A 21301-nucleotide genomic window follows, 5' to 3' on the forward strand; every position below is an offset into this window, starting at 1 on the left:
CCGGATGGGCACCTTATTCCTTGGATCACTTCCCGCCGAGACTCAGCACCTGGAGCAGAGTGCTAATTTCCTCCTCTTCTTGCCCAGTCTTCTTCATCAGATGCTTCACAGGCTTGGGTGTATAGCTATCCCAGTTATTTTCTACTGTCTAGTAGAAATTTTGGTATCACATGCACTTACTGTATGTCAAATCCTGAAAAGGTTCTACAGCTGTACCATTGAGAGCATATTGACTGGCTGCATGGTATGGCAATAGCACCGCCCTCGATCGCATGGCGCTAAAGAGGGTTGTGTGGACAGCCCAGTACATCACTGGGGCCGAGCTCCTTGCCTTCCAGGACCTCTATATCAGGCGGTCTGAAAAGAAGGCCCGGAAAATCGTCAAAGACTCCACCACCCGAGTCGTAGACAATTTTCTCTGCCGCCGCATAGCAAGAGGTACTGGTGCATCAAGTCTGACACCAACACGCTCTTGAACAGCTTCTATCCCCAAGCAATACGACTGATAAATAGCTAACAAATTAGCTACACGGACTGCCTGAGTAACCTCTTTATTTACCTTTATTTCCATCCTTGCTGTAACTACGTGCGCTGAGTCGGGAAGCAAGTTCAGGGAGTGAGTCTTTTAATGAATAAACGTAGCATAATACAAAACAAAAAAACACGAACAGAGCAGCAACATGACACAGAAACAGAAACAATGACGACTGGGGAAGAAACCAAAGGGAGTGACATATAAAGGGCAGGTAATCGAGCAGGTGATGGAGTCCAGGTGAGTGTCATAATGCGCTGGTGCGCATCACGATGGTGACAGGTGAGCACCATAACGAGCAGCCTGGTGACCTAGAGGCCGGAGATGGAGCACATGTGACACTTGCACTATTTCTAAGCACACCGATAGGGCCCTACACACTTACATACATTGTCACTCCAACACACAAACAAACACTCACTCCATCATTTGCCCACTCAAACATAATATGCACATACATTTATACTGACTCTACACACCTGCACACCAACTCACATACATTCACTGCTGCTACTTTATCTTATGTCCTGTTGCCTTGGCCACTTACCCCTATACATATCAACCTCCATCACTCCAGAAAATCACATTGTAGGATTTTTTATGAATTTATTTGCCATTTATGGTGGAAAATACTGATTTGGTCACCGACCATCAAGCAAGATTTCTGGCTCTCACAGACCGGTAACTTCTTCTTTAAGAGGCTCCTCTGTCCTCCACTCGTTACATGTATTAATGGCACCTGTTTGAACTTGTTATCAGTATAAAAGACACCTGTCCACAACCTCAAACAGTCACACTCCAAACTCCACTATGGCCAAAGGACACCAGAAACAAAATTGTAGACCTGCACCAGGCTGGGAAGACTGAATCGGCAATAGGTAAGCAGCTTGGTTTGAAGAAATCAACTGTGGGAGCAATTATTAGGAAATGGAAGACATACAAGACCACTGATAATCTCCCTCGATCTGGGGCTCCACGCAAGATCACACCCCGTGTGGTCAAAATGATCACAAGAACGGTGAGCAAAAATCCCAGAACCACACGGGGGGACCTAGTGAATGACCTGCAGAGAGCTGGGACCAAAGTAACAAAGCCTACCATCAGTAACACACTACGCCGCCAGGGACTCAAATCCTGCAGTGCCAGACGTGTCCCCCTGCTTAAGCCAGTACATGTTCAGGCCCGTCTGAAGTTTGCTAGAGAGCATTTGGATGATCCAGAAGAAGATTGGGGGAATGTCATATGGTCAGATGAAACCAAAATATAACTTTTTGGTAAAAAATCAACACGGTGTGTTTGGAGGACAAAGAATGCTGAGTTGCATCCAAAGAACACCATACCTACTGTGAAGCATGGGGGTGGAAACATCATGCTTTGGGGCTGTTTTTCTGCAAAGGGACCAGGATGACTGATCCGTGTAAAGGAAAGAATGAATGGGGCCATGTATCGTGAGATTTTGAGTGAAAACCTCCTTCCATCAGAAAGGGCATTGATGATGAAACGTGGCTGGGTCTTTCAGCATGACAATGATCCCAAACACACCGCCCGGGCAACGAAGGAGTGGCTTCGTAAGAAGCATTCCAAGGTCCTGGAGTGGCCTAGCCAGTCTCCAGATCTCAATCCCATAGAAAATCTTTGGAGGGAGTTGAAAGTCCGTGTTGCCCAGCAACAGCCCCAAAACATTACTACTCTAGAGGAGATCTGCATGGAGGAATGGGCCAAAATACCAGCAAGTGTGTGAAAACCTTGTGAAGACTTACAGAAAATGTTTGACCTCTGTCATTGCCAACAACGGGTATATAACAAAACTATTGACCAAATACTTATTTGCAAATAAATTCAATTAAAAATCCTACAATGTGATTTTCTGGATTTTTTTTCTCATTTTGTCTGTCATAGTTGAAGTGTACATATGATGAAAATTACAGGCCTCTCTCATCTTTTTAAGTGGGAGAACTTGCACAATTGGTGGCTGACTAAATACTTTTTTGCCCCACTGTAAATGTTAATTTGTGGAATTTCTTTCCTTCTTAATGTGGTTGAGCCAATCAGTTGTGTTGTGACAAGGTAGGGGTGGTATACAGAAGATAGCCCTATTTGGTAAAAGACTAAGTCCATATTATGTCAAGAACAGCTCGAATAAGCCAAGAGAAATGACAGGGCATTTCACTGTACTTGTGTATGTGATATTAAAAATGGAATCCTATGAGTTGGCAGCAATCAGCCAATGAAGAAGAAGAAAACAGACTACTTTAAATGGCGATAGCCTTAATGGTGCTGCCCATGCCGTCACAGATTCAAAGACGAGTTCTCCGTCAGTCTCTATGTCCTGTAGTTCACACATATTTACATTTACAGTTTAGTCATTTAAAAAATACTCGTATGTTTGCTTTGGTTGTCAACAGCCTTGTGGATATTGCAGTCTTTTGACTGTTGAAAAACAGGGATCTCTAAAAGTTGTCCAGGGGAGATCGAGGTAGGCAGCATGCGATGGAGGGCCAAATTCTCAAGCCGTTAGTCGGTCTGGAACTCGCCCACTGGCCGTGTTCGAGAGCATCAAAACCGTGTTATATCGTGGGTAAATTGTGACTGACTTGACCCTCAAATAATAACGAGTCGCTATTTATGATGCAAGCTGATTAGAAGATCAGTCAAGCTTCAATGTCGAACAGACCTATCGTCTCAGTGGATATTGTAGTACATATTGCCAGAGGACTACAAATCCCACCAAAATATTACCCCTCCCTGGATACCACTCTTCTTTAAAACCTCCCGTCTCCATTTTCTTCCCGATTGATTGAAGATCTCAGAACAAATATAAGGTGAGCTTCTCCTATTATAAATACTAAGAAATAGATTCAATATGGGTATTTCCGTTCATATCAACCTTTATCATCAAATAAAAACATCACCTAGCGTACGTTTTGAAAACCGTCTCTTATACCTGCCAGGATATTAGCTCACTAGCGTTAGTAGCTTGAAAACCAATCCGGTGGAGGCAGCTAGCTAGCTGACAGCAGAGAGGAAACGGCGAAGCGAGAGGGTATACTCCCGTCAAATTCTTTACACGATAAGCAGACTGCCCGGTCTGCTTTCCCGCCTATGGGAGAAGACTGTCTCGTCATTATACACAGTATCTCTGACTTTAGCTACTTAGAAAATGTCGCCAGCACGGCTAGCTAACTGAAACGTCGTCATTAGCGTATTTGGCCTTGCAATGCACACCAGAGTGTACCTTTATTGTTTATCAAAATACTTGACAGCTAGATAGTTAGCTTCAACTGTACCACAACTTGTGGAGGAAATATTGACTGAAAGTAACTAACGTTATCTAGCTAGCTAGCTAATTTAATTTAGCTAACTAGTTAACACACATTTGTCAGGCCTAGCTAGTAAATAACATGTCACATTGCTAGCTAACCCATTCCTTGGCACAACATACGATGCTAAAGATTGGTGATACCGACTATTGTGTCAATGCCATCTTCCTTTGTAGACGGTAAATTGGTGGTAATTTGTTTCCTTGAATTTGCTCATTATAGATGCTTATCAAACCCCCTTATCAAACACTGCATTGGAGTCAAGCTACTGTCTGCGATTTAACATGAAAACATTTTACTCTGTCAGATACATTTGGTGATTGAAGTTTGGAAAAATATGTGGGACGGACCCAGGAGAGGACCACAAGCGGGACCACCCTTTCGGTAAGCAGACAGTGGCAAAGGCAGTATCCACAGAGCTGTTTTTATAGTGATATGAGATGAGGAACACTAACGTTTCAAGTTATTTTCATTGGTTACTTGATTTGAAAGAGGTGCTCAATTGAAAATGTTTGTCAGTAGCTAGGATGCCATCCAATTGGCAATAGATTTTCATGCAAATATTCTAAAATCCACCAGTGGTGTGTTTCCACCAAACAGACTTCTTACAGATAAAAATCAGTGCTTGAGGATTTAGTACACACAATGTAGATTTTAGTTTTCAAGTACTGAATAAGAATCTAAAGTTCAATGTGTTACCATCTCATTTTCAACTCTACCGATAGTTTTGTCAGAAAAACTGTTGCGTTAAATAGCAAATGTGCCTACTCTGGTCTTGACATGTGCTCTCTAGCCAACACCTCACAGATACAGTGAGGGTAGGCTAGTCTACATGATGAGATTATTATAGATAAGAGTGAGAATGTTTATTTGTCACGCATGGATCATCATGTCACCAGAATAAGACGCTCAATATTTATCGGAAAGGAGCATCAAGCTCATCACAGTGCACTTTAACCAACCTGTGAAGTTCATCATAATTTATTTAATCTGTAACCTAATAATTTGCATGGTTTCCTGAGTCGTAGTGGGAGGACCACACACCATATCATCACGTGACTCCAGGTTTACTTTGATATGCTTATTATATCATGGCCATTTCTCGCATAATTAATTGTACCAACACAAACATCCCACCATTTTTTTTGTTCCAGTGGGGGCAATCATGGAGAAATGTTTGGGGACCGAGGTGGAGCTATGCCCAATTTCAGGGGTCGAAATGGAATGAACATGGGTCCCAGGGGGCCACAGGATCGGGGGCCTCGTATGGACATGAGGAGGATGGATTGTCCGTCTGATATGAGGGGTCCGTCTGATATGAGGGGTCCGTCTGATATGAGGGGTCCGTCTGATATGAGGGGTCCGTCTGATATGAGGGGCCATGTTATGGAACCTCTTGACATACGAGGGAGAGGAGAACCACCCAGGGATTTCCCGGGAAGACCTGGGGAGGAATCAGACTTCGGCCTACAAAGGCAGTATGAAATGGCAATCCGAGACAAGCTGCTAAATGCAGCAGGTAGTGGTGGTTTCAAGGGGCCAGGCCCAGGCATGGGAGGGAGAGGCATGCCACCACGAGATCTACGAGAGCCAAATGACAGATTTATAGATATGAGAGAAGGGGAGATGTTCCGCAAGGATATGCCAGGTTTCAACAATCCCAATATGGATGGAAGGCGTGGAGGATTTTCCGTTGAGCCTATGGGTAGAAATGAGGGGTTCAGAGACATGCGTGATAGAGACAGGCTTCATATTGACAGGCCCCCGATGGGCATGGATGACATTGATGGGTTTAATATGGACATTCCTCCACGGGACTCGGACAGGGGAATGATGGACTTCAGGAGGAGGGGTGCTTCGTCGTTGAATCCAAGGAGAAGGTTTGAGTCTGATATGGACTTCAGAAACCGTGTTGGACCCCAGGCTGAATACAGAGGAAGGGACAGATCTCCTGTAAGATTTGGCGACAGTGAAGGTGCGCCAATGGATGTCCGGGGAAGTCCTGGTTGCCCTCCAGATCTTGGTGGGCCAAACAGACCCAAGTTTATGGGTAAAGATCCAAAAGGCACCCATAGAGACAGGGACTTTCCAGAAATGGATGAGGTGTCGCTTGCAGAGGAGTGGAAGAACCGAAAAATGGACACTCTTCCATCTCCTATGATCAGAGGTCTTCCTCCTTTCACCATAGATGTTCAGGGACAGCGATTCCCTCCAATGTCCAGAGGGGGCGGTCTTCTTGGAGAGCCACCAATTTTTAAAGAAAAAGACAGACCATCCACAGAATTCCCAGTGAAAAAGGATGGGCCTCCCTTTGGCTTCCATCACACTGAGAGAGAAGCTCCTGGTTCCCAGGACTGGGATAAAAAGCCCCCCCAAGATTTTCCTGTCATGGATTTGCCATCCTTTGGCCGTAGAGGTCCCCAGTACCCTCCCTTTCCACCCATGGGTCCTGGGCTCCTGCCAAACACCCCGAACAGAGAGAATAACAGCAAGCGCTGGCCTGGAGACAGAGATCCCAAGCAGAATCAAAATGCACCAAATCGAGGTGACAGACCCCCATACCTCTTAGAGATGGACAGGCCCCCCTATCTCCTAGAGAAGACTCCACTGGGCCAGGGGCCAAAAGATAACGCTAGTTTCAAAGGACCGAAGGATGCATTGCTTGAACAAGGCCCAGAGAGGGATAAGCTGGTTCCAGGGCCTGCATTCCAAGGCAAAGACCAGGACTACAGGGACATTGACTACAGAACAGGCCCAGGGAGAGTCTTTTACCACAAATCTGAGGAGCTGCAAGTACCTAACGAAGTTCTAAAGGAATCCAAACCAGTCCAGACTCCCAAATTCAATGACTCTGGTTCCCAGGTTAGTAAAGCAAATGTATAGACTAAACCCCATAGAAAATGCAAAACAAAAAATTTGCATCCAAACTAAATTCCATACAAATTTTCTTGTACATCTGTTGGTTGAGTGTTCCCCTTTGTCATTTATGTGATTTTTCAATTGCTTTAATTAACCTGTTATTTAAATCTGACCTGTCAACCAAAGGATCAGGATTACAGGAGTGCGACTGTGAAGGACAAGGTTACTCATACAATTTGCATAACTGGAATTCCTAAGACGGCCACAATGGAACAGGTAGGAATCAAATCAGACATTTTGCTTTTTACTTTTCTGATTGCGTAAAATCTTCTAGTTAGATGATACAAGTTTTAGTTAATGACCTATAGGTGTTTTTATTAAAGGTTAAAGCCTAACAACATTTCACTCGCAGATTCTTGGTGCCTTTGCAGTCCGTGATGGTGTCCCAATGCAGGGCATGACGATAAAGAATGTTGTGCCAGGTGAGACAAAAGTCCATGTGTGGACATGCTCAACTCGAACAGTATCTCAAATCTCCTACGAATTGTTTCGCTATTTCACTATACGACTCATATACGCTTTTCAAAGTGTCTTTGTTGCCTCCGGTGTTCTCGATCTTGATGCAGTCGCGCATCAGTTCAACAGCCAGGTTTTCTTAGTATTTATCCATTAGTGTTTTTCATTCCTGACGATGTAGGAACACGTTCAAAGCATTTTGTAGACGCTTTCATCCTCAACGAAGCCATCTTTGACAGTGACTATCTGTCACAACAGTTCATGTGACAAGCATTTCTTGCGTACACACCATTTGTTTCATTATACACTATTTCCTTTTTTTAACAAATAAAGCATTGGTTATAAACGAATGTCGGCAGCAAGCCTGTATTACAGACCACTCTAAGTGTTTTGCTGTGACTTCAGGTTCTTGGTGTTGCGTTTCTCGTCATTCAGCTTAGACCGAGAGTTTTCTCAATTTGATTGTAGGACTGCTTCAGCCATCTACTCCCAACTGTTCATTCACATGCTTACCAAAGAACATCACATTAATAAATGTTGCAAGATGGGTTTAAACTGTGTTCAGTTGAAAAGGGCTGAGCTCATGCAATGTAAAGCGTTACATTTCAGATCCCTGAGATGCTACAATACCATGTTTCTGAAATGACTAAGTTTAAATATGGCAGCAAGACAATTCATCAATGGCATAGCCTATGTTTCATGTTAGTTTCTTTCATACACTGTAAGCCTATGCCTTAGTAGCACATAGGTCATACCTTTATGCTTGCAGGAACTTCCCTTTATGGAAATGAAGCTATAGTTGGCATACTTGGCAAGATGTTTAGAGACAACATTCAGTTCATAGTTGGATTATGAAAATATGTTGGTACTGGCAATTAAATACGGACATTGCCAACTCAAATGTAAGATAAATGACTAAAATGCATGTTGTGCTGAAAAGGTACTGTATTAGTGGAGACATTGGCATACATGTCTAAACATGAATAATTAGGACAATGTTCTATCCCTCCTATGTAGTCATCTAAATGCAGCACCATCACCACAAAAATGCTGAATGTGATCTCCTTTCGTGATGTGCTCATGAACTGCTGTCCTTACTGGCATTGACTAACTCAAACCCATCTGTATTTCAAATGCTGTCCCCAGGTTACAGCTACGATACGGCCTATGTGGAGTTTTTAAACCTCGAGGATGCAGTCCACTTCATGGAATCCAACCAGGTGGCCCATCCTCGTCTCTCTACGTCGGCTGTGCCTTCGGGCAGGAAGAAGGCTTGGGCTGGGGGGGCTGGCATTTTATAAGGGTTAGGGGAGGGAGAGGTGGGAGCAGGGTTGGTTATTGTTTGGGATAATTTGTCGTAGTTACTCCCTACGTATGGGTGTGTGAATTTACACTGTTGGTGTAGATTCAAGGATGCTGAGAATAGCTTTTTGGGAGAAATTCGACTTTTCATAATAGTTTAATAATACGAGGTCGTGGAGGCGTCTGTCTGGTGCATTGTACACTGAGTGTACAAAACATTAAGAACACCTGCTCTTTCCATGACGGACTGACCAGGTGAATCTAGGTGAAAGTTATGGACCCTTAATGATGTCGCTTTTTAAATCCGCTTCAATCAGTGTAGCTAAATGGGAGGAGACAGGTTAAAGAAGGATTTTACAGTCTTGAGACATGGATTGTGTATGTGTGTCATTCAGAGGGTGAATGAGCAAGACAAAATATTTAAATGGTTGTAGGTGCCAGGCGCACCGGTTTGTCAAGAACCGCAGCGCTACTTTTTCACGCTCAACAGTTTCCCGTGTGTATCAAGACTGGTCCACCACTCAAAAGAACATCCCTCTAACTTGAAGCATTGGAGTCAACATGGGCCAGCATCCTTGTGGAATACTTTAGACACCTTGTAGAGTCCACGCCTAACATATTAAGGCTGTTCTGAGGACAAAAGGGGATGGTGCAACTCAATATTAGAAAGGTGTTTTTAATGTTTTGCTCACTCAGTGTATGTCTAGGCCCATAGGCATGCTACATAATGTCTTGTTCCTGCATTCTTGGTCCTCTGTCCATCAAAGTCCTTAGTTGGATTGGTTTTCTTTTAGTGATCTCTTTCTTTTCATTGCTAGATGGCAATGTCAAGGCAAGTAAGGTAGCCATTTCTGAGCTAGCGTTCAAGTCCATCTTAAGGTTTGTTTTGTTCTCATTTTTGCACAGAACTTAAAAATACGAGAGTTGCTTTTTTGTGGAATGTTGGAAAGTTGATCTCTTTATGCTTCAGATTGCTGTTGACTTATACCTTTCTGGCAATATCTTGCCTTAACCTTTGGCTATCTACAAGCCCAACTTTACCCCCAATTACTTTGGGGTACTACATTCTACAATACTCTTGACTGTTTGTTGGGGGTTATGCTCATTCCTTGTTCTCAACAAGTGGACAGTAATGTTCTATTCCATTCTTCTTTCTCTACACGTAGAGAGCTGTGCGGCAACCATGGTATTCTTTCACAGTGCTGAATGGATAGACTCTGTGCCTAAATGCGTCCTCCACGTCAGATCCACTTGTCTGCTAAATACAAGTAGAATATCTGCTCGACACCCATTCACTTGACACTTGAGGAGTCTTTTCTCTTGACCACAGTTCTTTGCTTACTTTTTCCTTTTGGGGCCTGTGAGGCCTTCCTTTTGATCAAATTGGTACAAGTTCATGTAGAGTGTCAGAAGCCTGCATTGGTTGGTTTTTAGCCATTTTAGCAAAGGTCAGTGGTGCACGCCACCAGTACAGGTGGCTCATATTCTCCCAACCATATTGGCCAAATCTGGTACCCATATTGATGGACTATTGACGCACTACAATGTTAAGCAACAGACAATCATCAAGGCTAGAGCTATGTCTGGCTCTGATCAAGGCTGGAACGATGCAGAATCAGTGACAGGCGTTACATGTTCCTTTGATCTATCCTCTGTTAATTTACTAATTGGGTAGCTGGTTGGTAGAATGGTTTTGGATTTTATAAAAAATAATTTGGTTACATAAGATTTAAAAGACATGCATTTCCTCAAGTGTTTAATGCATTCGGCTGTATCTTTTTACCTATCAACAGCAAAGAAACGGTTAAAGTATTGTCTCGGCAAGTGGGGTTATTGTAGATGTAACTGCCACTCACCATTTTAGATGTACTTGCAGTGCATTCGGAAAGTATAGAGACCCCTTTATTAAATAAATGTCTTTCCTCCTCAATCTACACCCTATCCCATAATGACAAAGTGATTACAGGTTTTTTAGATATTTTTTTTAGTATTCACACCCTTTTCTATGAGACTCGCAATTGATATCAGGTGCATCCTGTTTCCATTGATCATCCTTGAGATGTTTCTACAACTTGATTGGTGTCCACCTGGGGATGTTTTTCAGCGGAAGGGTCTGGGAGATTAGTCAGGATCAAGGGAAAGATGAATGGAGCAAAGTACAGAGATACTTGATGAACACCTACTCCAGAGGGCTCAGGACCTCAAACTGGAGTGACGGTTCACCTTCCAACAGGACAATGACCTTAAGCACACAGCCAAGACAATGCAGGAGTGGCTTTCGGACAAGTCTCTGAATGTCCTTGAGTGGCCCAGCCGGAGCCCGGACTTGAACCCTATCGAACCCGGTCTCTGGAGAGACCTGAAAATAGCTGTGCAGCAACGGTCCCCATCCAACCTGAGACAGCTTGAGATGATCCGCAGAGATGAATTGGAGAAACTCCCCAAATACAGGTGTGCCAAGTTTGTAGAGTCATACCCAAGAAGACTCAAGGCTGTAATCGCTGCCAAAGGGGCTTCAACGAAGTACTGAGTAAGGGTCTGAATACTTATGTAAATGTGATATTTCAGTTAATAAGTTTTTTATACGTTTGCAAATATGTCTAAAAACCTGTTTTCTTTGTCATTATGGGGTATTGTGTGTAGATTGAAGGGGGGGGGGGGACTACTTAATCCATTTGCGTACGGCTGCAACATAACGAAATGTGGAAAATGTCCAGAGGTCTGAATAGTTTCCGAATGCACTGTATTAGTTCAACCTGAGGTTATGTTAAATCTGGAGAAAAGAAATGTCTTTAAACCAACAGCTTGCATGTCTGATCCAGCACAGTCATGCCTTTAGGCAAATGAGTGTCATACATTTACAGTGCACTGCCAACACAATGGTCTATTGAATTTCACATTTTTGAAGTACACATTTGAGTCCTGCATTGTCAACGAATATAGATTTGTAACTTTATCTAGTAAGACGAGTGATGGGAAATTCATAATCTCCGCTTTTGATAGTACTGTACATAAAAGGTTGAATTACCTCCTGGGAAACAGTAATGCAATTGCATGGAGGAAGTTCTTTGGAAGGTAGTGGTCGACATGGCTTCCAAATTTCTGTCAGAACTATGTTTGTCCTACTACCCTCTCCACTAAGGAGGACTAAACCTGCCACAGTGCATGATGGGAGTCTGTTCTCTTGGAACATTTAGAATTGTGTCACTTGGTTGGCAAGGAAGCGGATTGCTCCGTTTGGATCTAGCGAACTCTCTTCCTGTTTTTCAGGGATCGCTGATGGTTGGCACTAAAACGGCTCTCATGAGATACGTCCAGCCGGACAGAAGTGTCAAGGAAGCTCAAGTAAGTGTTGTATATCACACAGGAAGGGCCTGCTGTGGATGACAGGGATTTATTCATTCCTTTTACCTTGGTTCCATAGACCTTTTCTTATTTTTAGAATGCTAGTAGCATAGGTATTTTTATGCTTGGTCGTATTTACCCCGAGATTTGTGTGAGCGGTAGATTTGTTTTGCCTGTATTCCTTATGTTAAGCTATAGGTTAAGACAACTACCACTAAGTAATTGATGTGACTCCTCTCGCTGCGTTAGGAACCAGGCCCTCCGGCCCAGGAACCCCTGCTGCCAAGCCCGGGCCAGCTCCTGGTCAACAAGGCCAAGAGCGACCACTACGGCCAGAATGGCTCACAGGCCAAGGCCCCAGTGGACCCCCTATCTCAGCAGGGCTCGTGGCAGCGCAGCTCAGACCTCACCCCAGAGGCCTGGCAGCAGCAGGTGGACCAGCAGCTCAGACAGCAAGAGGCTGAGCAGCAGGCAGAGTCCTGGGCCAGCCGCAACCCCCCTCGCCAAGCTCCTGGCCCTCATCAGCTGGACCCCATCTTTAAGGAGAGCAAAAGTGAGTGAGCTGGGCAGTATTGGAATAGTTGGTTTGATGTGTGACTGGATAATAATGCGTTTGTTTGTCTATGGATAACTGTTCAAACTCAATGGCTTCCAAGTTTATAGATCAGTGTGCTTGTTCTCCCCTTTGTTGCCCTACAGCCATGATCATAAAGAATGTGAAGCCCACCACAACAGTGGAGACCATCCTGAAAGCCCTGGACCCCTTCGCCTACCTGGATGAGAGGAACGTCCGTCTGGTTAGAGGCAAACCCCCGGGTGCCAAATGCTTCTGCTTCATTGACATGGACTCTCATGAGGTATCACATAGCTGCCATAACATGTCAATTAGGCTCTTTGTCATGGTTTATCACACTCCCTTTTCCACCTGATATGTGGATGTGAAATGTCAGAGTTGTACCCCACTTAATGGATGTCATGACGTGGCCTTTTTTTCCCCATCCTAGCAAGTGACCCGTCTAGTTGACCTTCTCACCAAGCCCAGGCCTCTCTCTATCGACGGGGTCCGGGTTTACGCCGAGGTCGCCAAGCCGTTGAAGAATCAAAAGTGAGTCCTGTAGCATGTTATATCATGTAGCCACAGATTTCAGTGCACTACTGAGGATTTGATGGTGTCTTCTCCTGCTAGCTACAGAAGAGAGTTTGATAAATCCAACACTTCTCTCCTGGGGTTCCCACCTGAGTCCAGTGTGATGGAGGTAAGTTAGGTGTTTGCTATCGTTTTTGGGTTTTGATTTTGTGTGTTGGTTAGAAAACTGAACCTGTTTTTGTGCCCTAATTCCAGCCGCAGCAGTACTATTCATCCCAACCTCACAAGCAGCCACCAGGCGCTCCCCCACCTAACATGCAAGGTGAGTCCTCTGTCAGTCTCCACATTCAAACACTTTTCTGCCTGAGGATTTGCACATGAGCACATTTTGTGTATTTTTCAGCTCAACGTGCTTCAATCATCAGGTAATGTTGAGTCCAAAATGATCTGTAAGAATCCATCTTCTTATATATATTTTTTGACCTAGGAGACCGTTTGGGTGGATCAATGGGTGGGCCGATGAGCTCAGACATCCCTCACTCCCATTCATCCGTCTCTCACTTGAACTCCAGCATGGCTCAGGTGAGATACTATTATAACCGACTTTATTCGTGTGAAGACACACGCATCCATTCATGCTACACACACATATTGCTGCTGCTACCTGACTCTTCGTCTTTAAATTGTGCAGTATTTAGCAATAATAAAACTTGCCCCCTCTTCCCCAAAACACGTGTACATATTTGACTAGAAATTGTGCCTTCCTGTATTATACTTATGCTAAAATGTTTATTCCATTTGACTGCTGTTTTTACTTTTTGTTTGTATTATCTTTTGTTATTTCTTATTGTTGCATTGTCGATGGAACCTGCAAGTAAGCGTTTGTTTGGACAGTGTATACCATGTGTATCCTGTGCATACTTGAAGCGTTGATAATGATTGACAGTTTAAACAGAGGAAATGCTTGAGTGAGTGTCGGTGTGAAATGCCCAGGTAACCAATGTTTCCCTCTCCCACATCCCAGGGAGGTGGCTATGGTGAACCTCCATTAGTTGTTCCCTACCAACAGGCTCTGCACCCCCAGGTCTCCTCTGCTGGAGTAATGGCAGCTACAGGAGACCACAGCACTGATGGCTACAGCTATGGTAAGGCCAAGCAATAATGCCCCTCTGACATCAGGGGGGAATGCGACTAGACAGGCATTTTATCAGTCTCATCTTGTCATGCTCTTGCAATAACTGTCCTTCTCACTTCTCTAGCTACTGAAACTCCTGACGTGACCAACTACCTGTATGATGCCACTTCCGGGTTCTACTACGATCCTCAAACTACCTTGTACTATGACCCTGCCTCTAGGGTAAGAGTGCTGCACAGTAGCTCATATATGATCTGATACATGCTCTTGAAATGATTCTCTTTGTTGTGTCTGTGCTTCATGTCCTCTGTCTGTGTGTGCAGTATTTCTACAATGCCCAGACCCAGGAGTACCTTTACTGGGACAGTGCGTCCAAGACGTACATCCCCGTGCCTGGAGGACACTCCACAGACACCCAGCCCCCCATGGCCCAATTTAGTGTTGCCCTGGCACCTGACGCACAGGCCATTCTGGCCAATCCAGTAGCAGACGCTCCACTGGACATAAAGAAACCAGAGCCAACCCCTCACGTCGACCCTCCCCCAGTCCTGAACCCTACTCCTGCCCTGAACACCATGCCTAACCCCAACCCTTCCCCAGAGAGGAGAGAGGAGGAGGACACTGCACCTCACAGCCTTGACAAGAAAGACGGCAAAGACAAACCAGGAGAGAAAGAGGAGAAACCCAGGAGCCTAGCCGCCGTCAAAGTAAACCCACATTACCACATTGTATTCATGTATAATTTACATTTACATTTAAGTCATTTAGCAGACGCTCTTATCCAGAGCGACATGAACAACCCTCTTGCCCAAATACACTACCTCATAGATGGTGAATACATATGCGTCTGTCTCAGGTCATGAAGGATATGGAGCGCTGGGCTAAGATCCAGAACCGCCAGAAGGACAGCGTCCGTTGCCCGTCCCCCATACTGAAGACCTCCGTGGGCGGACTGGACGACAGGAAGACCTCCAAGGCAGCTGATGCGGCCTTCGCCATCTTTGAGAGGAAGGTGGGTAGGGGAGTCTCTGTGACATGCATGCAACTGCTTTGTCATCTTTATTTTTATTCTTCACATGTAGTGGGCAGTAATATTTGACATTTGTATACAGTGTATTTATATACAGTACCAGTCAAAAGTTGACTACTCATTCAAGGGTTTTTCTTTTTTTTTTTTTACTATTTTCTTCATTGTAGAATAATAGTGAAGACATCAAAACTATGAAATAACACACGTGGAATCATGTAGTAACCAAAAAAGTGTTAAACAAATCAAAATATATTTGAGATTCTTCAAAGTAGCCACCCTTTGTCTTGATTACAGCTTTGCACACTCATGACATTCTTTCAACCAGCTTCACGAAGAATGCTTTTTCCCAACAGTCTTGAAGGAGTTCCCACATATGCTGAGCACTTGTTGGCTGCTTTTCCTTCACTCTGCGGTCCAACTCATCCTTAACCATCTCAATTGGGTTGAGGTCGAGTGACTGCGGAGGCCAGGTCATCTGATGCAGCACTCCATCACTCTCCTTCTTGGTGAAATAGCCCTTACACAGCCTGTAGGTGTGTTTGGTCATTGTCCTTTTGAAAAACAAATGTCCCACTAGTTGCAAACCAGATGGGATGGTGTATCCTTGCAGAATGCTGTGGTAGCCATGCTGGTTAAGTGGGCCTTGAATACTAAATAAATCAGTGTCACCAGCAAAGCACCAAAACATCTCCTCCATGCTTCACGGTGGGAACCACGCATGCTGATATCCGTTCACCTACTCTGTGTCTCACAGCAATGGTTGGAACCAAAATTCAAAAATTTAGACGACAGACCAAAGGACAGATTTCCACCTGTCTAATGTCCATTGCTCGTGATGCAACCAGTCAGGATGCTCTCGGTGTTGCAGCTGTAGAACCTTTTGAGGATCTGAGGACCTATGCCAAATATTTTCATTCTCCTATCCTGAGAAGGAATAGGTTTTGTCGTACCCTCTTCACGACTGTCTTGGTGTATTTGGACCATTCTAGTTTGTTGGTGATGTGGACACCAAGGAACTTGAAGCTCTCAACCTGCTCCACTACAGCCCCCTCAATGAGAATGGGGGCATGCTCGGTCATCCTTTTCCTGTGGTCCACAATCATCTCCTTTGTCTTCATCACGTTGAGGAAGAGGTTGTTATTCTGGCACCACCCAGCCAGGTCTCTGACTTCTTCCCTATAGGCTGTCTCGTCGTTGTCTGTGATCAGGCCTACCACTGTTGTGTCGTCTGTAAACTTAACAATGGTGTTGGCGTCTTGCCTGGCCATGCTGTCGTGGGTGAACAATGAGCACTGGAGGGGACTGCGCACACACCCCTGAGGGGCTCCAGTGTTGAGGATCAGCATGGCGGATGTGTTGCTACCTACCCTCACTACCTGGGGGTGGCCCTTCAGGAAATCCAGGATCCAGTTGCAGAGGGCGGTGTTTAGTCCCAGGATCCTTAGCTTAGTGATGAGCTTTGAGGGCACTATGGTGTTGAATCCGCCTGGCCCTACGGACTTTGAATGTTGACCTGTTTAAAGGTCTTACGCACGTCGACTACGGAGAGAGTGATCACACATACCGTCCGTATGGTTTGCTATCATTGGACTCTAGAACAGAGGAAATGCCTTTGCTGGAGAGATGAATCAGCTTCATCTGGCAGTCCGACGGACAAATCTGGGTATGGCAGATGCCAGGAGAATAATGGTCTGGGCTGTTTTTCATGGTTTGGGCTAGGCCGTTTAGTTCCAGGGAAGTGAAATCATAATGCTACAGTGTAAAATTACATTCTAGATGATTCTGTGCTTACAACTTTGTGGCAATAGTTTGCTGAAGGCCCTTTCCTATTTCTGCATGCCAATGCCCCGTTGCACAAAGCGAGATCCATACAGAAATGGCTTGTCGAGATCGGTGTGGAAGAACTTGACTGTCCTGCACTGAGCCCGGACCTCAACCCCATCAAACGCCTTTGGGATGAATTGGAACGCCGACCGCGATCCAGGCCTAATTGCCCATCCATGTTCTTGTGGCTGGATGGAAGCAAGTTCCCGCAGCCATGTTCCAACATCTAGTGGAAAGCCTTCCCAAAAGAGTTGTTATAGCAGCAAAAAGGAGGGACCAACTCCATAGTAATGCTCATGATTTTGCAATTAATGTTCATATACTTTTGGTCATGTAGTGTACCTCACATGCCCCTTGTAATTAGACTATGCAATTAGCCCGTTTTAATGAATTATCTGACTCCATAAATATTATTTAGCAATATGCAAGAACACCATACTTGCGCTTAATGTCTGAATGGAATTCTAAATAAAAGTGCATTGAATTACTTTGTAAAATGAACAAATTCGCATACAAGGCACAAAGCTTATGTTACAAAGCATTAACTGGCATTCTAGGAGAGGGAGGGATCTCTAAGACCCTTTTATATGCATCTGCGTTGTTTGGATTACAAATCTGAGTTGACCAATAGTGTTACTGTACCGTTAACCTCCAATCAGATGTCAGACCTACATGATGTAATCACAACAGAACTCCTTCTCAGAGGTGTGACCTTGGGCTTTGGCAAGATCAACATAGAGAATGCGGAATTCCTAAGAACACAGGACATTCTTGCTGATGGGTCACTTCGAGAGCTGCCCTACACATTATTTATTTACCACGATTTTATCAATTCTGCTGTAACTCTTCTGTTTCCCCATACAGGGTGGAGATGACCCCTTCAAGAAGCCTATGGCTCCTCCCAAGAAAGAGGGGAAGGGCTCAAAGGTGAGATTGGTTGGAGGATTTGTGAGAGGTCATCACCAAATGCCTAGAATGTTCTGTGGTGTGAGAGCTGGGGAAAGAAGGCATGAATTTGATTCCAATCCATAATGTCTGGGCTGGTTTCCTCACTCCCTGGTGAACTTGTTCTCAAACTTCCTGCTCTCTCCACTCTACCCAGCAGCCCATTGGCTCTCTGGGCCTGCTGGCGTCAGACTATGCAGCTACAGGCAGTGACGAGGAGGAGGAGGTGCAGCACGAGGCGCCTCAGGTTTCTAGGAGCCAGTCCCAGGACGAGGAGGACAAGCTAACAGACTGGAAGAAGATGGCCTGCCTGCTGTGTAGGAGACAGTTCCCCAATAAGGACGGGCTGGTGCGCCACCAGCAGCTCTCTGACCTCCACAAGCAAAACATGGAGATCCACATGAAGATCAAAAGGTCAAAGAAGGAGCTGGAGGCTTTGGAGAACCAGGAGAAAGAGGTCAGTGGAGGCCTGATTATTCTTCACCTTTACATAAGTGCGTACACATTTAATATGTAGCTGTAAAGCTGTTCCAATAGTCGCAAATAGCTAAATCATAGTTGCCTCAGTCTCTATCTTATGATTATATACTGGCAACGGTCATCTGATACCCCCCCCCCAAACTTAGGAGAGATCTCCACAAATCAACCTTTAAATACGGCCGTCATTGAATGGATCTCCTTTCCTACTAGAGCTGGGACTAAACCAAAATGAGTGAAACGGACCATTTTTATCAAGGACATTTGAACATTTCACTGATATTGACAATAATGATTAGTAGCCTTTTACTAGGGGAATGTGAAGTTTGAAAAGAAACTGAATGAGCTATTACTAACTTTGATAGCTACGTAATTCAAAGTGGTACTAGTTTTAAGGGTTATATAAAAGAAAGTAACTGGTGTGCATTAATGTTAAGATTCATTGTTCAGTTTATGGTTAATTTATGATGATTTAGTCATTTTATTGCGATATGGATCCCCCCCCATGTCGCCCATGTCTATTACCAACTCATATTTCCCAAGCGAAAAGGTCTAAGATATGGATCTTGACCATTAAATGTTGCTTTTCAGGTATTTTAAATGTCTGTAATATCTAATTGTTAACGTATGTAAATTGTAGTCTTTGTCTGTAATGTCTTTTTCGTTACGTGTCGGACCCCAGGAAGACTAGCTGTCGGTGTGACGTCAGCTAATGGGGATCCTAATAAAATATTTTATTTTTTAAATGTCATATGACTGACATAATAATGTGTGTAGTCTGTCCCACAGCTGAGTGCTGTTGAGTCCAATGGCTCCCCAGAACAGAAGAGAAGGAAGCACCAACATCAACACCAGAATAGCTGGGCTGGTGGCTCCAGGGACATGCACAAAGGCAGCGAGAGACCTGGGTTAGGCTCTGAACCTGTTGAGGTGCGTCTCTAAATGCAGCTCTCCAACTCTGTTCCTGGAGAACTACCGTCCTGTCGGTTTTCACTCCTACCCTTAATGTAGCACTAATTCTTATAGTTAGCTGGTTGATGAGCAAGTTACAACTGGGATTGGAGCGTAAACCTACAGGAGGGTAGCTCTACAGGAACAGGGTTGAAAAGCCCTGGTCTATAACATTTTGTATTTTTGTCTGTAGTCCTCCAGATGGTTTTCTTGGTGATTTAAAAAATTTTTTTTTTTTTTTTTAAGTATTTACTTTTTATTTTTTACCCTTTGTGATGTTTCCTCTCTTTTCTCAGAGGAAGAAGAAGGAGCCTGTCGTCTGGAACCATGCCACCTACAAACAAGCTGTGCGCAAGTCCATGTTCGCACGCTTCAAAGAGCTGGACTGACCTCTTCCTGTGAACACCAGGGGTGCGTTCAGTTCACTGTATGTTTTGTGCTCACCATTCTTCAACAGTCTGAGGTTTGTTTGCTGGTGGTGGTTGGTGGCCTGATCAATATGGATGTAACCTTTCGAAATCACAAAACTAATGCAGCACAACGTACGCAATCTTCCTCCGTTACCATAATCCCAACGCTCTTCAGCTGGTCGTTCAGAAGGGCGCTGTTTCCGTTGAATCAAACGTTGCACACCGCTCTGTTCTACTTAACACACCCAAGATCACCCACTCTTGTGTGTTTGTCTATGGGGAGTGTTGGTCAACCTAATGGACTTGCCATACCCCAGCGGAGCTTTTGGACTGAGCTCACCTCTTACTGTACCTGGTGGCCCCAATTCACTGTACTACAAGGACTTTGACTCCCCAGCAATGAAATCCGGCCGTAGCCTGCCCACTCAGCTCAACTGTTGAGACCATGGCGCTGTAGGGAGACCGCTAGGGCCTCCACATTTCTGCAGTATTTTCTATGCTTTTTGGAGGGCCCGTTGACCTATCCCACCTCTGTACTGACTCCAGGAGCGAGGTAGAACCAGGGGCGTTGGGGCTAAGCTACTCCACAGACTCACCCCAAACATCAAGCTGCCTTTGACGGGCTCCTAATCAATCCTTTTTATGGATGTAGCTTTGTTTTGCCTTGTGTTGTGTATGGCTGATGTGTAGTATTATTGTGACGTGTACTCAGCAGCCAGATCTGCCGTTGTAGAATATCTCTATGCTACCAGCTGGATCCAGCGACACACCATTTATTTTAAGATGTTTTTATATGGACTTATTCCTTTCCTTGTTTGGGTTATACTCTGTATGTGTACACGTTTACATTTTTAAGTAAACAAAAAAAAAACACCTTGAGTCTGGTTTATTTATGTGAAAGGATGTGTGTGCTGTTAGATTAGGAATGTGTGCAGTGGTTTACTTTGTCTAGTCACTAGACATCCGGGTTGCCTCCCACAATTATTTTGAAACGTTCCATCTTAACACGTCTGTATGTAATCAAATGTCAGTTTGGCATACAGGAACTACGTCACTCCCATCCCGGAACAAATAGTTTATCCTTATCGAAGTTGCCGAAAGAGTCAGTCATTGAAACCAGATCCTATTCACTCACTGCTGTTGCCTAGGGTCGGGTTTACAAGACTGTTAGACAGATTCTATTCAGGACCTCTCCATTGGGTGGCAGCAGTGTTCTTTTACATATGTGTACCTTCACTAAATCCGAATAGTGTTGGACATTCCCATGATGTTATATGGTTAACCCTTCAGATAATACAATGAACTAGAATATGTTTCATTGTTTGAACAGGGAATTGTCGCTTTGGTCTTGGTGATTTGTTGAAGTTGATGAGAAAAGGATGTCTTCTAGCTGAGGCAGAACATCATGAGGATGTTCATTTTGTTAAACATCGGTATTACCCATAGCACTGGTGCTACAGGGAAGGAACAAAAACTCTCTTAGCCTCCCTGACAATTTTTTTTCTGTTTTGTTTAGGTTAGGATTACTAAACCATCTTGTCTTGAGTCCAGAGGGTTAGTGTAGAATT

At 44.4% G+C, this 21301-nt stretch overlaps 1 protein-coding gene across 5 annotated transcripts; it reads left to right on the forward strand.

The window, feature by feature from the left end:
- Positions 1-3259: 3259 nt before the first annotated feature.
- On the forward strand, positions 3260-20606 carry LOC115136191 (RNA-binding protein 6-like). 5 transcript variants are annotated; one of them, XM_029671743.2, is made up of 21 exons: positions 3260-3354; positions 4160-4236; positions 5007-6714; positions 6898-6987; positions 7124-7193; positions 8374-8447; positions 11800-11874; positions 12124-12427; positions 12574-12731; positions 12879-12979; positions 13061-13130; positions 13217-13283; positions 13449-13543; positions 13986-14106; positions 14221-14318; positions 14420-14803; positions 14953-15108; positions 17815-17877; positions 18053-18352; positions 19150-19302; positions 19620-20606. In XM_029671743.2, exons 2-21 carry the CDS (start codon positions 4190-4192, stop codon positions 19710-19712), a joined length of 4227 nt encoding a protein of 1408 aa, XP_029527603.2. In that variant the 5' UTR covers positions 3260-3354; positions 4160-4189; the 3' UTR covers positions 19713-20606. The 5 variants fall into 5 exon arrangements, with proteins under 5 accessions (XP_029527603.2, XP_029527630.2, XP_029527611.2 ...); XM_029671770.2 differs by having other exon boundaries at positions 19162-19302; XM_029671751.2 differs by having other exon boundaries at positions 18056-18352.
- Positions 20607-21301: the final 695 nt, after the last annotated feature.

This window comes from Oncorhynchus nerka, linkage group LG2 (genome assembly GCF_034236695.1).
Source record: "Oncorhynchus nerka isolate Pitt River linkage group LG2, Oner_Uvic_2.0, whole genome shotgun sequence".
In the NCBI taxonomy this organism is placed as follows: Eukaryota; Metazoa; Chordata; class Actinopteri; order Salmoniformes; family Salmonidae; genus Oncorhynchus; species Oncorhynchus nerka.